General features: G+C 37.2%; 1 protein-coding gene across 1 annotated transcript; it reads right to left on the reverse strand.

Moving 5' to 3' along the window:
- Nucleotides 1-886: 886 nt before the first annotated feature.
- Nucleotides 887-12430, reverse strand: ap3s1 (adaptor related protein complex 3 subunit sigma 1). The gene is made up of 6 exons (XM_078251055.1): nucleotides 12130-12430; nucleotides 7908-7999; nucleotides 7143-7254; nucleotides 6964-7035; nucleotides 5749-5856; nucleotides 887-1721 (listed from the first exon to the last, which is right to left on the reverse strand). Exons 1-6 carry the CDS (start codon nucleotides 12196-12198, stop codon nucleotides 1593-1595), a joined length of 582 nt encoding a protein of 193 aa, XP_078107181.1. The 5' UTR covers nucleotides 12199-12430; the 3' UTR covers nucleotides 887-1592.
- Between the last annotated feature and the right edge of the window lie 2604 nt (nucleotides 12431-15034).

Here is a 15034-nt window from a genome sequence, read left to right on the forward strand (position 1 = left end):
GTTGAGCTTAGTTCATATTTTTGGATGTGTGTGGCTGTCAGGGTTAGCAGATGAGCTTTACCAGTGGCTCACTAATTTGCATTATGATCAGCTAATTTAACAAGTGTACAAAAGCATTGTATTTCTTTTATATGGGGACACTTTTTCAAAATAAGTCATTATGTTTTAAGGTATTTTTGTGGCTTGATTATAAACAACTTAAAAATAAATGCATGGTTTTAAAGAAGAACATTATGGTCAATTTAGTCAGCTTTCCAATGAATCAAGAGAAACACTGAAAAGAAGGATAATGGTACAGTCTCCATGCTACACTAATGATAGTATTAAGGTTTTCCTCTGTGTACACATGTCCTCTACCAGTATAATTGTGGCTATATTATTTGTGTCCCCTTCAAAAATTGCTCTTCAGAAATTTTGTGTTTATTGTCCCCCCCCCTACTGTTAGATTAGATTTACGCCCATGATGGTAGGTAAAAATGTTTTCCAAAATGTAAATTTGTCTCGAGCTTTGTAAAAGTGTTTCGTTCTTTGTAATGTTACTTTGCACTTCCCGGCCACCGTAAATAAGTGTTCAAATGGCAAAACAAGGCAAGGAGATTTCACAACCCGAAATGTTCTTATCAACGGCTTATAAGTGATCTATAAAGCATTAGTGATGGATTTATTAAAATTTACAGTAATCATTTGCATTGTGTAAACTGTTAATAAAAGCCACCTTAGAAAGTGGTACGATTTACTAATGCTATGTTTCACTACATGTCCCTCACCTAAAGTGATGACCGGACACACGCTTTTAGTATTGTAAAACATAACAATAAAATATACATATACATGTATTTAACACATATTAATAATATAATACAATAAATTAAGGCCAACACAAAGGTTGAGTTTCGACAGTTTATTATGTTGAAAAAGAAGAGAAAAAAAATCATGCACAGATTAAAATTAAGATCATTTTTTGATAAGACATGATAAATCATTTAAAAATATTTTGCATACAAATAAGAAAAGAGAAAATTATGTCAGGATATATATCCATATTTCTGTCACACAGCATAATATAATATTCTATGCACTGATTTTACAAACGAGCTTGTATGACTTTCAATACTGTAGCAGACCTGTTCCAATTTGGTATTCAAAATAGTTTCATGCTCTTTCCTCCATTGATTGATTTCTCTTGCCTGGAATAACCAAACCAATAAGTCTGTCCAAAAACGTCCCAATCTGCCGTGCCTTTTCTTTTAAGTAAACACTGGAGTCAGTGAAATTATTTCAGCTACAAACTGACACAGATCTGTACTGTAGCAGCTGAACGTCAAGGGTTAACCTCCAGCGAGGCAGAAGGAATGTACCACAAATAAATAAATACTTCATTTTTCCTTCCAACAGAAATTCAAAGCATGTAAAACATTCTTTTTTTTTTTTAATAGGAAAAACAAAGAGATAACACCAAAACAAGGAGTGTCAAAGCACACAGTACCTTCAAGATGTATATTTTTGATAAACGTTTTTGTAAAGGTTTTGGTAAACAGATTGCATCACGGTAAACACTGGCTGACATCTGCAGCTTCAGGATCTCGCTGCCACTATTTGAAGGAGGGTAAATTTGGCACTTTTATGCTGATGTCGCCAATGTTGATGTTTCTGGGCATTTCCGGGAGGTTCATGTTCTTTACAGCTGATACGGCACGAGCAGGCGCTCCTGCAATACCGGCCTATACACACACACACACACACACACACACACACACACACACACACACAAAACACACACAATGGAAGGTTGATAAGATATAAATCAGCAAATCAAAAAAACACCTTGTACACGACAACACATTGAACAGTGACATTAGACACACATAAACACACATACGCTGCTAAACAGAGTACTAGACAAAAAACAGTCAACTGCTGACAAAATGCAAAAGCACTGACAGCTACGAAGACAGACAACATGTGCAAATGTACATTCAGATGCCTTCATAGCTTCATATGCACATGCATTATTTTGTTCAATAATGATTTACATCACAACCAGAGCCAATTATGAATCAACTGTGAGGACACACTGTACTAGAACATTCACTGATTTTGATGTACTGAGCAGTACTGGACATTCATCAAATGGACAAAAGGCAGCATTGCTTGGAAAGTGAACCCATCGGACTCTTGAGGACCGATAAGGGTAAAAATGCAAGGAGAGAATTGGGTAAAGCAGAAAAAAATGGATTTGGATATGAAGACGGAAATTATGTTTTGGATAGATATGTATGGATGTATAGAATATGTGCGTTATATAAAAATAAAAAATAAAAACATGTCAACATAATATTAGCCATAATACAGATTATGCTTCTAGTGGGTTAAATTACTTCTGGAAAGACTACACATGACTGCAGCTATCTAAATACATATTTGTGAATAGAGGACCGAGAGTATCTACCAATAGTATTAACTACTAATGAAATGAGAAGGTCCTAGTAGTACTAAACTACAATGGTAAATCTACTCTCAGGGACAGAGGAGGCACTTCACTCTAACACAATGAATCTCAATGTGAAAGTGAATAAGAGCAATTTAGCATTTTTAAGGAAAGCATCAATGTAGTTTAGCTTTTTGGAGCAATAAAACACATCTGTGAAGAGTGAATGATTTGATGTTTTGGTCTCAAGTGTGAGCAGACATTTGAGAATCACTGCAGTTAGAGATCCCCCAACTGAATCTTCAGAAGACAGACCCAAAAATGACCAAAAGGCTTAAACTGCAGAGAACTGTATGTTCTCATTGCCTCATTGTTGTCTCTCACATTCAAACAAGTAGCCTTGTAAATCACTGAGTGATATGACACACATAGAGTATGTCTGGAATGTAGATTTATCTACTTCACTTATTTTCACAAGGTTAGTTCAACGGACTGTTTGTGTTATGGGGCATTCCTCCCTCTGCCAAAAATCAAGGAGACTTGTGTTAGAAGGAAATATGATCGTGGTGTTAACCGAGAGGAATGCTGATCCAGCACATGGGCTAAGTATTCAGGAGTCAGACTCCAGATATTTCTTTCCTCACAGTGGGTAGCCTGGAGACCCACTGTGCATGTCCATAATAGTGGGTTGTTAATCAAATGCTGGGTGACTAATAAGTCCAGAAATAGTAGCACCAGCTGTGTAATGCAAGACAATGGCTTGATTCTCTGGTTCCATGTAAGAGAGTTAGATGAGAAACTTGATACCACTCTCGTGTCTGTATGGTAAATATGTAGTTAGCACAAAGACTGGAAACAGGAGGGAACAGCTAGTCTGGCTCTGTCCGAGCTAGCTTTTCTAAAGCTCACTACTGTAATTGTTTGACCTGTACAAAAATCTAAGTGTGAAAGTAACAATAGCCATTTTACCCGGGGTTATGTGTCCACGATTTCTTTGCCAGGACCAGTAACTTCCTGGCTCCACTGGTAGCCTGCCAACTTGTCCCGGCCAACAAATAGTCCGGCATATAACCCCCCAAAAAACAAGATAAACTGTTAATAGGCGAGCTTTAGAAGAGCTTGTAGTTCCCTTTGGACAGGGCCTGGCTAGCGGTTTCCTTCAGTTTCCAGTCATTATGCTAAGCTTAGCTAACTAGCTGTAGCTACATATACCATACAGATATTTAAGTGGTATCAATCCTCATCTAACTCTCAGCAAGAAAGTGAATGAGCATATTTCCCAAAATATCAAATTATTCTTTGAATACAGTGCACCACTTTAGGCCAGAGAAGTTTTGATAGTATCACAGTTACATGTGATTATAACACAAAAAAGACAAATCTCATTAAATAATTAACATTTTCTAAAAATGGGTAAAAGAAGATTATAAATAAAAGGCCTTTCAAGAAACGTCTAAAACAAGAGATACAAAGAGTTCTGTAGCCTCTCTAACCCGTAGATTCATATATCTTTAAACTACAGTGGGTGGACAATATAATACATACACCTTACATGTATAATGCACCGCCACAAACTACAGCTTCAAAAATTATCTTGAACAACCACCTCTCTGACACAGTCCCAACAGCAGTTCAACATTAAAAACTTAACAAAGATAGTATTTATCTATTTTAATAGATTCACCAGTGGCAACATTTTTGGGTCTGCCATGAAAGATTCCTACTGTATGTTAGTGACATCCGTTTGCTATTACATGGAGGGCCATATGGTGAGACTCGGGGAGTGAAGTAAACTTCAGTTAAGGTTACAGCACTTGGTTGTAAATTTAGCAGTACCTGTGTCTACCTGTCCTGCCTGGTAGACTGAAAGATAAACGTCTGTAAAGAGAGAGAAGAATGGAAAGAACTAGACAGGGTCAGGAAAAAGAGGAATGAGGAATGTTAAAGCAGATTAAAGTAATTACAGTTTATCTCCACAGTAGAGAATGATAGGACCCATCATAGACCACATATTTAATGCCAGAAGTGATCTAAAGCTTTGCCCACAATTCTTCTTTATAGCAAAAAATAAATTAAGATATTAATTGAGAATTTTGTTGAAAAAAAAAACACTATTGCCACTTCATTAGTCTTTAGCCAATCTGGGAGGAGAACAGCTCGTTCCTTGCTCCCGAGACACTGACCTATAAATGGACAATGTCATTTTGAATTAGCATCGGTTTGAAAAACACACTGCAGTCTAGGGTAGGTCCAAGAGGAAAGGACAGAGCAGCTCTGATGATTGTAAAAACGGTAAAAGACTGCTTGCAGAACATCAATCAAAAAGAAGATTCTGTCTCATTAAAGCACACAATGCAGGTCAGATTATTAGAGAAAGTGTACTTTGTTAACACTTCAATACAAATGATGAACACACAATTGCTGTCAGCCAGTTAAAACCCTGGCAATGTAACCCTTCACTTCATCCTGTAAGCAACAATATACAGCAAATTTGTACAAACTTTGTGTCAGCGTTTCTCATTGCAAATGTAGAAAAAAGGAATACCTAAAAACATTGCCTCAATGTTAAGACATCATTGCAGTGCGTTGTAAGTCATTTAAAAACAAGGCCAAATCCTTAGTGCAGTTAAGATTTAGGACTAGCAGAGGCTAAAATCCACATTATGCAAAACAGAAGTGATTTCATGAAATGGTCTCTGGCTGGCTGTCTGATTAAAATTTTCCGATAAGTAAATTAATGTTTATCTGCTAGCAAGAGGCTGTAGGGCAAGCAAAGCAATGTCCTTGCATAGAGCAAATATCTAAGCAAGGACAATGGCTTATAGATGTAACAAAAACACATTTTCTCCAAAAATAAATAACAATTCACATTCTCCTCTAGAATAATAGGACTGTAAAACACAGCCTACAACCGGCCTGTTTTCATGAATATATGTCAAATCTACATGACATAAATATCACGTGAGTGAGTGAGAGATTCAATGGGCACAGATTCTGGAGATGCACTGGAAAATGGTACAGTTAAGTCTCCATAATAATAACAATAGTGATGACTACGATGCTGTATTTCATACTGAGGGATACGGGAGAGGATATGTTGATTGTTGACCTGTGTTGAGAGCAGTGCAGCAGCGAGAGGAGAGGGCGAACACAAAAGCACAAAACACTTAAGAGTAGGTGGGGAGCATCCACATGATCACTGGAGAGTAGCATGCAGGGTGCAGCATACACACATGCCTGCATACTGTATATGATACCGCAGAGAGTATTGGAAGTAGGGTCAAGTCATATATACAGTGGACGGGCAGGGTCAGGCTTACCTCAGACTTCTCCATCTTGTTCTGGGCGTCCACCTGTGTGATGATTTCGTTCATGTTGGTCTCCAGGACCATCCCACCCATCACCATCTCTGCCAGAATGTTGTGGACCTGAGATAAATAAGATGCGAATCATGTTTTAATATCATTACACAAATATTTTTTGCAGGGATTGAGTTTACATGTGCTTTAAATCACCTTATTTAGCATTTAGAAGCAGTAAACAAACATTTAATAATAACACACTATAATGTAGTTACAAGCAGATATAAGGACATGTTTATGTGTTTATCAATATAAAGTATTCACCAATTATAACATCTCCTCTGCAGATACATTGTATACTATTACAATTGTGTTTTACTATATTGTCATTCATTTTTAGTTTATAAACCAGCCTCCACTTACCGGTACCCACAGGAGGAGTTGACAAATACATTAATAAACACATATATCTGCTTACATTGTAATGTGGAATGAACCATTGTATAATATACTGCTTAATGCTACTGGACAACATTCACGTTGGAGGTGTGGTACTCCAAAAAGACTTGGGCCAACCCTGCTGCGAGACCATAACAGCTGAAATCAAAATTGCAATAAGGCTGCAACTAATGATTATTTTCATTATCGATCAATCGGCAGATTATTTTCTCAATTAATTGAGATTTTTTCTTTCTATTTCTATAAAATGTCAGAAATAGTACAAAATGTACACAAATTACAAGAACATTGTGTGGCATTTCAATTGCTTATTTTGTCCAAGCAGCAGCCTAAAACCCAGAGATTTTGACTTCACATAAGATCATAGAAGACAAAGCAAAGCAGTAAACCCTCCTGAAGATGAGTGTTTGGCATTTTTGCTTGAAAAATTACTAAAACGATGAATCAATTAACAAAATAGTTGCTGATTAACTAATTGATTAAACCAATTAATGGACTAACCATTTCAGCATACAAGTGGCTTTTAACAAATAATACAGTATGTGTAATCAATTGACAAACGGATAATGAAACACAAATTGCTCAACTACAAAATCTGGGAAGTCACTGAAAATCTGTTACAGCACAAGAAACATGTCATCAGAGGAGTGTTGAGACAATAATAACTCGGGCTGAATAGTACAACTCATTTCTACTTTCTAGGATTAAACATTCAAGCAGTTTTATAAATATGTAACATCACAAAGAGGCAAACAGAATAAAAGTACTTCTTACCTTGTCTACATGGAAAATTAAGTCGAGCTCACAGACATTCTCAAAGCATTTGTCCAGCGTTTCAACAAATACCTGAAAGTAGAACAAATGTACAATGTTAAAAAAAACAGACTCGCCATCTATTGTACCTCAAAAACAAACTAAGAAAGACACATGGTAACAGATACACTATGGTTTACCTGGATTAAATCTAAAATTCCTAGTTCACTCTCTGAGGAGTCCACACAAAACACAAAGTACAGTGTGGCGTAGTGTCTGTAGATCAGCTTGTAGTCTGATCCTCCAATCAACCTGAAACACACGGGACAAGGAAACATTACACCAATACCTGTCCTGAGTGAATACATTACATGCTAAAACATAAAATACAATGATCATGACCTAATCACTGACTACAGCACATTTACAAAAGATCTTTGTCTGTTGCATTACATGCTGTAAACAGGTTATGAAACAGGAGGAACATCGGGAGAGAAACAACAGGATGTTTTTACTCATGAATCAACATATGTCAAGATAGGAGAAGTTATGAAAGTTAATGATTATTCGGTCATCCTGACATGTTGGTTGATGTGATAACACTCAGTTGTCTGACGCTTAATGAACACTATAATACAATGTTTGTTTTGACCATGTGGCTTTGGTGTCACACAATTTAAGGCAACGGAGAGGGGGAAAAAAAGTAAGTGCACGTGGGGAAGATTCACAAGGTAAAACAACAACTACTTTGTTCCTCATTCATGAATGATAGATGAACTTCAAACAAGCGTTACAATTGATTGGCATTCATAAAGCCCTCTGAGCTTTCCTTGGGTGAAATTAATTCCTGTGCTGCTGCGTCAGAGTAAATGATTCTACTTTTATGTATTTACTTCCTCTCGCATTTAGACACAGTCACTTGCTTATGCACTAGCAGGCCGAGCTAATGCACTTTCACAACTTACATTCCACCTTCTAGGAAATTACAGACGTTCTCATCTCTTTTCGAGACCAAGTGGAAGGTTTCCCTGATGATCTGTTGCTCTGTGTCTTCATTCTGCAGGATGGATGAGGAAACAGAGATTGTCAAACGAAGAGAAGATGGTAAATAATGTGTTGTTTGTGCACCTTATTGCTTCCAGTGAACCGTTTCATTACTTCTATCCAGAAGACTGGGTTGACGGGTAAATAAATGGTTCCCCTCACCTCTCTTTTTCTAAAATATATGTATTAGTTCTGAGTGAAAAATCATGATTTACATACTAATCATTCTCTTTGTCATATCTAAACATAACCTAGTGCCCACAGGCGATGATGTCATTGTACAAGTTGAACCAAGGCAGGCTCATCTTATCGCTTGTTAATGGATGAGATTCTGTTTAAAACCTCAAATATCCTTGGGCATGTTTGCAAGCACTAAAAGGCTTGAAGTTTGGACTCACAGTTGAAGATTCCCTGAATTAATAGGGGGTCCCAAAGTCCCATGGCACAAAAAACAGATCCAAGTTTCACGCGGTTTCTAAATATCAGACTTTTGTGTTACATTATTTTGGGGATTTTACATAATTTAGTTGATAAACATGCCAATGAAAATGCACAATCAAGGTCCAGGAGAAAGCATCCAAAAACATATGGTCTGACATAGGACTGGGCAATATATCGGTATTCCATCGATATCTGTATTTGAGGTTAGATATCGTCTTTAATTTTGGATATCGTAATATCGCAATATGATAAAAGTGTTGTCTTTTCCTGGTTTTAAAGGCTGCATTATAGTAACGTAATGTAATTTTTTGAACTTACCAGACTGTTGTAGCTTATCTATTATTTGCCTTTATCTACTTAGTCATCATATCCACATTAATGATGATCATTTATCAAAAATCACATTGTGTAAATATTTTGTGAAAGCACCAATTGTCAACCCTAAAATATCGCCGCAATATCGACATTGATGTATTTGGTCAAAAAGATTGTGATGTTTGATTTTCTCCATATTGCCCAGCTCCAGTCTGACGTTTTTAATCTAACCTTAAAATCCTCAATCAAAAGTCAACGGTGGTTAAAACCTTGTTGTGTGCCTCTCTAACACTGAGCCAGCCTCACCAAAGGGTGCTAATGTCCTCTTGGGGTGCATAAGGTCAGTGAGCACAAGGAGAGAAGAGGCTGTCCAGTATGCAGCTAACTAGAAGGCTGTATCGGTCATGTGGCTTGTAGCATGACTTGTAGCAGAGTTACAGTACTCACAGTTTAATGGTACAGCTGTAAGACTGAAAAGTCTTAAGCAGCATCTTTTAAAATTCTCATTAATATGTTTCTGGTGTTAAGGGTTTATGTTATTTGGTTTTAATGGACTGTGGTTCCCATGCCTATGGACCACATTTGGCCTTCTGAACCCGCAACATTCCTCTAAATGTTGGCAAAGTTTAAACAGCCAGTAACACCCATCTTCCCTGATTTCAATGTGGAAGAGTTATATTCAAAAGGCATGCAGTAGGGCTGCACGATATGACCTAAAATCAAAATCACGATTAATTTCACATTTTACCTCGATAACGATAAATGAACGATAATTAATCACGTTGTTCTAAATCATCTTTTCTGAAGCCAAAATGTTTCCAGGCGACGGACACTGCATTTTTTGGGGGCACAAGTTGCTCTGTTGACTCGGACTCGGTGTTTGAGTTATTCTCCATTATGCTTTCCATGCGGCTGACGGGTCGGGGCAAAGTCACGTGACTTCACACGCGGTAGAATGTTTTTAAGGAGAAAGTAGGCCTATCAATAGGAATAAATTATCAAAATTATCGTCATGGGAAAAATACGTCGATAACAGCTTCAGAATTCCGATGCCGATACATTTTCGATTAATCGTCCAGCCCTAGCATGCAGTACAGGTGGCCTAATGCTTAAGATGTGTACTATATAACGGCAACATCGCCACTTTGTTACATGACATACCCCTCTCTCTCCCCGCTGTAAACTGTCCAATAAAGGCCAGAACATTAATCTTATAAATACTTTATAACACACTAATATAGTTATAAGCACATATAAGGACATTTTTAAGTGTTTTTATCTGTTCATTCATACACTATCCTCCACTTACAGATGACCAGAGGAGGAGTTATAGTTGCTTACAACTACATTATAGTGTGTCATAAACCATGTATTCAATGTTTATGTACTGCTTATGAATACTAAAAAGGGGGGGTTAAAGTAAAGTGTAACCACAAATTCTAAGCTTGTGATGGCTAACAAAGATTTTCAGCTCTAACATTGTCACTTTCTGTATATATTAGATTTCTTTATACAATAAAGCACTGAAGCCTACACAGCACTACAAGTTCATAACGTAACTGGTAACTCAAATAAACTGACTGCTCAACAGTAACACAGCTAGCCATATGTATGAAATGTTATATCCTGCCGACACCTCAGCTTTTTATAACAGATGGTGTCTACATAGCCTTTTTATAATCCAATCAATTTCAATGTATCAAATACACCATGTGCATCTTAATATATAGATACTGGGACATGCTAAATGCAGCAACTGTGTTCTGCCTTGTGTTTTTAAGTGAAGACAGTAGGCCTGTACCTTTTTCAATTAATGGTTTCATCTTTGAAATATTCCAATCACTGTTTCCCAGAGCCGAAGGGGACATCTTTAAATGTATAATGTTAAATGTACCCAACCTACTGTCCAAATTCTAGATCTGAAACAACTTGTCAATAATCAATTCATTGTTTGAATGATTGATCAAGCAACAATGTCAAACTAATATTTGACATTGCTGCTTTTCTTTGTCTTAAAGCCTAATGATAGTAAACTAAGTCATTTTGTGTTTGGTACTGATGCTCGGACAAAAAACAGCAATTTGAAGATGTTACTTTGAGCTCTGGGAAATCTTTTGTAGGCTTTTTCACAGCTTTCTGACACTTTATAGACCTACTGATGAATCGGTTAGGAAAATACTCCAATAGCCCTAACAAAAACCAAAGATATTCAGTGTACTAACCTACAGTGGTGAAAGTACTCATATATTGTACATGAGTAAAAGTAGCAACACCACAGTGTAGAACTACTCAGTTACAAGTAAAAGTCCTGCTTTAGCATTTTACTGAAGTACAAAGGTATTGGCATCAAAATATAGCCTATCAAAGTACCAAAAGTAAAAGTACTCATTATGTAGAATGGCCCATTTCAGAATAATTTACATTATATTATTGTATTATAAGCTAAGTAATGCATGAATGTGCACAACACTTTAATGTTGCAGCTGGTAAAGGTAGGACTAATTTCAATGAATTTATATACTGCTGGGTAGCTTGAAATATAACAATTTATTTGTTGATTATATTTTGTATCAGAAAACCGATGTACTCAGTAGAAAACGGAAATACTCAAAAATGTACTGAAATACAGTACTTAAGTAAATGTTTTACAGCATCTGTGCATGAAAAATGACTATGATTAACTGCTTGCTGGGTCTAAGTCAACTTGCTATTGTAGCACCAACATGGCATGCAGCCAACCTTGGCATTAAAATCCAATTATATGACCATGCCCACACAGCATGACCAACAAAGCATATTACATAACCTGTTAGTTGCTATACCTGCATGGAGCTTATTTGTTGAGTTTTCCGACAGTGCAGGTAGGTAAAGACAGTAAAGCTAATTAAACCAGTTAAAGTCTGGAGGGAGCACGAGATACTCACAAGGGCGTTATTAAAGAAGGCATGTGACACAAACAGAGGGAACTCACTCCACTGTGCTCATCACCAACAGCTGGATTTAACATGACAAGTGGGCACAATCCTGTTCATACAGGCTCGGCCCGGGAATCCGATAGCCTCGCTTCGGCTTGCACACGTTTAATTATTCATATTCTTAAAAGGACAGTGGTTCAGACTGACATCTTCTAACGTTACACCAGGGTCAGTCTGAAACAGCAGCACATCACGGGGCGGTTGTAAAGTCCACACACCTTCCCATTCAAACAGTGTGCAACAACATGAATGCATCTTTAAGGTATAGCTACGTCTGCCTTGGTTTGCATTAAGAAAACAAACAAAGTATATCAACAGCCATTGCTTGAGGTTTTTAATTCGCTGTTTTCATCTTGGCCTATCACAACCTTCATGAACAATGAAACATGTAAATACATAACATGTTACTCACATAATGCTCGTAGAATTTAGAAAGCCTTGGTTTCCCATGGTTGTTGAATATTAAAATGGCTTTTATCATGATTGTAGCTGAGCGGAGGGAGGCGGGGGAACAGAAAGGGGTCAGTCTGTGAAAGACTGTTGCCTGTCAACTCCCGTGAACCCAGATACGAGTGGGATTCAGGGCTAAATCCCGTTTCGATTTAAGGTTAATACGGGATAGCTTGGAGCTACACGCTACTCTCCCATCGTCTCTTTACGGAAATATTCCACGTCAAAGGATCTATTGACCAGTCATTGCTCTCCGCCTCCTCCTGCTACAGCAGCCGCGATGGTTCAAACCTCTGCCGTGCGAACCGCAGAGGGAACACGTGATTATTTATTTCTAGAGTGATACTCAGATCATCCATGCGGAGGCGTAAAACCGAAAAATAATTTATTTCAAATATGTCAAGCCTTGTCTCAATTTCTGGTGTTTTGAAAAAGATTCAGTGTTTTATTTATTTCTACATTTATTTAAATTATTTAATTTTAAGTGGAAACTTGTTTTGACCCCTACAATGTAAACCTATTTGGTTCATTAATAACCAAATAAGTTGACAATAAACACATAGTAACTAGAATTGTACTTAATGAAACTTAGTGAAGTGTGACAGTTTTTCGTGCTTTTTTGTCACAACGATGGTTTAGAGATGCATAAATGTTCACATAAATTGAGAAAAGTCTAAAGTTATGGATATGGTACTTCCCCAAGAAAAAAAAAATGTTTTAGCTAGTCAATAACTGTTCTGTTGTTGGTATGAGCAGATGAAAATAAAACCATGCATTCAGAAAAGTAAACTAGTTTACTAAAAAATGAACAAAGAAACACCTGTGTCCAAATTGTGGGTGTAATATTGCTTCGATTTCAGATATACAAACCCATGGGGATTCCTGGATCTTGCTGACGTTGTCAGAGCAGTATGAGACTAAATAATTTACTTGTATTGCATAAAATGGCTCATATAGAGTGGATTTAAGTAATCTAGAAACCCTTGCTCATTTTCAGCTAAACAAACGACATATAAAAGCTGCATTCTTTTTTTGAGATCTACAAAACCATTAAACTAGTTTAAATCTCATTTCCCATTAGGCCAATTATTATGTATTGCTGTCCTAAAAGAGTATCAGTTTACTATCTCACGTCACTGGTAGTGCCTTCTAGATGGGTAAAGTCAGTTTAAGTTTTGGCCACAAGGTGGAGCAACAGTACATCTGGAATTGATGATGTGGCAGCTCAGAAGAAAATTTGCCACAACATCTGATTTAAAGAGCAGTCTCCCCATTTTGTCTGTAAACATGAAGCCCTGAATAACTTCCTCAGCCAGAGAAGATTTCCCTTTGACAGACTGACACATGTTGAGATTTGCTGCTGGAATATCCCAGCTCAACTGTAGTCCTGACCCTTCTCTGTGGTAACCAGTAATATGTAGAGAATTTTAACTTATCCATTTCTGGAAAATGTGAGAAGTGTGCTGTTCCTACTCAAGCATTGTCCTTTAATTTCTCCAGTATTCCTGGCAAAGTGTTCTTCAGCAAGACATTGTACATAAAGTTCCAACTGAGCACTCTGACATTTGCAGTGGTATTTGATATGTTGCTTTTCTGAGCAACCACTGCTCAACAGCATGCAACAACAAAGACTTTGTACATTTATCTGAACCATTCAGTATATGACCTACAATAACTGAAACTACTGCATGAGGTTCCACTAAGATGTTGTTTTTCTTCATAGTGAGTCTCCTCCTTTTTAAATGGGCGGAGAACCTTAAAGTGTGAATGACTTGTATGTTTACGTGAAGGAATGCTTATTCAGAATGATTTATGGTTTACTGCTGTTGCAAGAGCTAGACTGGCATACGGTGCCAAGGACTTGCCCATAACAAGATGTTGGATGTGATACCAAAATCATGGAAAGGAACATCTTTCCTTGTATCTGTCCGTCCGTCTGATTTTGTACATAAGTCCATCTAAAAGTTTTTTTTTCTTCTTAAAAATACACACACAATTGCACACAGATGCACACATGCACAGGCAACTGGCAAGTCAAAGAATTTACTCAATGTGCCTCCTGAACTGAAACTTCAAATTTCAGATGGAATAGGTTCACTGTTAGAGTTATTTACCAACAGCAGATGTAGCTGCTCTACAACGAGGACTTTTAAGTCTGACACTTACATTTGACTTATAATGGGCTATCTCTTACTTTTTATTTTCTAATATAGGAATTATTTTATTTAATTGAATATGTTCCCATCACAACACAGGCTAAATTAGTTCAACAATGGTTCACTGACACACACAACCCCTATACTTGTCTTATTTATCTCTTTAAGGCAGTGGTTCTCAAACCTTTTCAGATCAAGGACCCCTAAACTGACACAAATTAGACCACGACCCCCATCTGATAAGACTTTGTCCCAGGGTCCCCTACCTGATAGAATTTTTGCTTTTAGATGTTTTATTACAGAAAGTGAATGAAACCCATGAGAAAAATGATCATACATTCTGCCATAAATTATTCCCCTTTTTGTTGGGGACCCCCTGGAACCCCACTTTGAGAACCACTGCTTTAAGGGATGATCAAATGATCTTGTTTGGTTTGACAATGTTCCTGTGTGAAGTGACAAGGACATGAGTTTAAGTAGCCTAAACCATTATGAATTTCTAGTGTTGAATTACCATTTTCATCCTTTTGAACATTGTTCATGATCTAGAGTTTGGTTGACTACTTAGTGTATCCATTCTTTTATGCATTGCAAGAGTCAAGTCACAATCTCTTAATTTAATGCAACCAAAACAAGGGTGATTGAAGGCCTACAAATAAACCTTATTTAACCAGACAGGCTACATGCCAGCTAACAAGACTTTGTGTTTCT

The sequence above is a fragment of the Sander vitreus genome, chromosome 5, assembly GCF_031162955.1.
Source record: "Sander vitreus isolate 19-12246 chromosome 5, sanVit1, whole genome shotgun sequence".
Taxonomy (NCBI): Eukaryota; Metazoa; Chordata; class Actinopteri; order Perciformes; family Percidae; genus Sander; species Sander vitreus.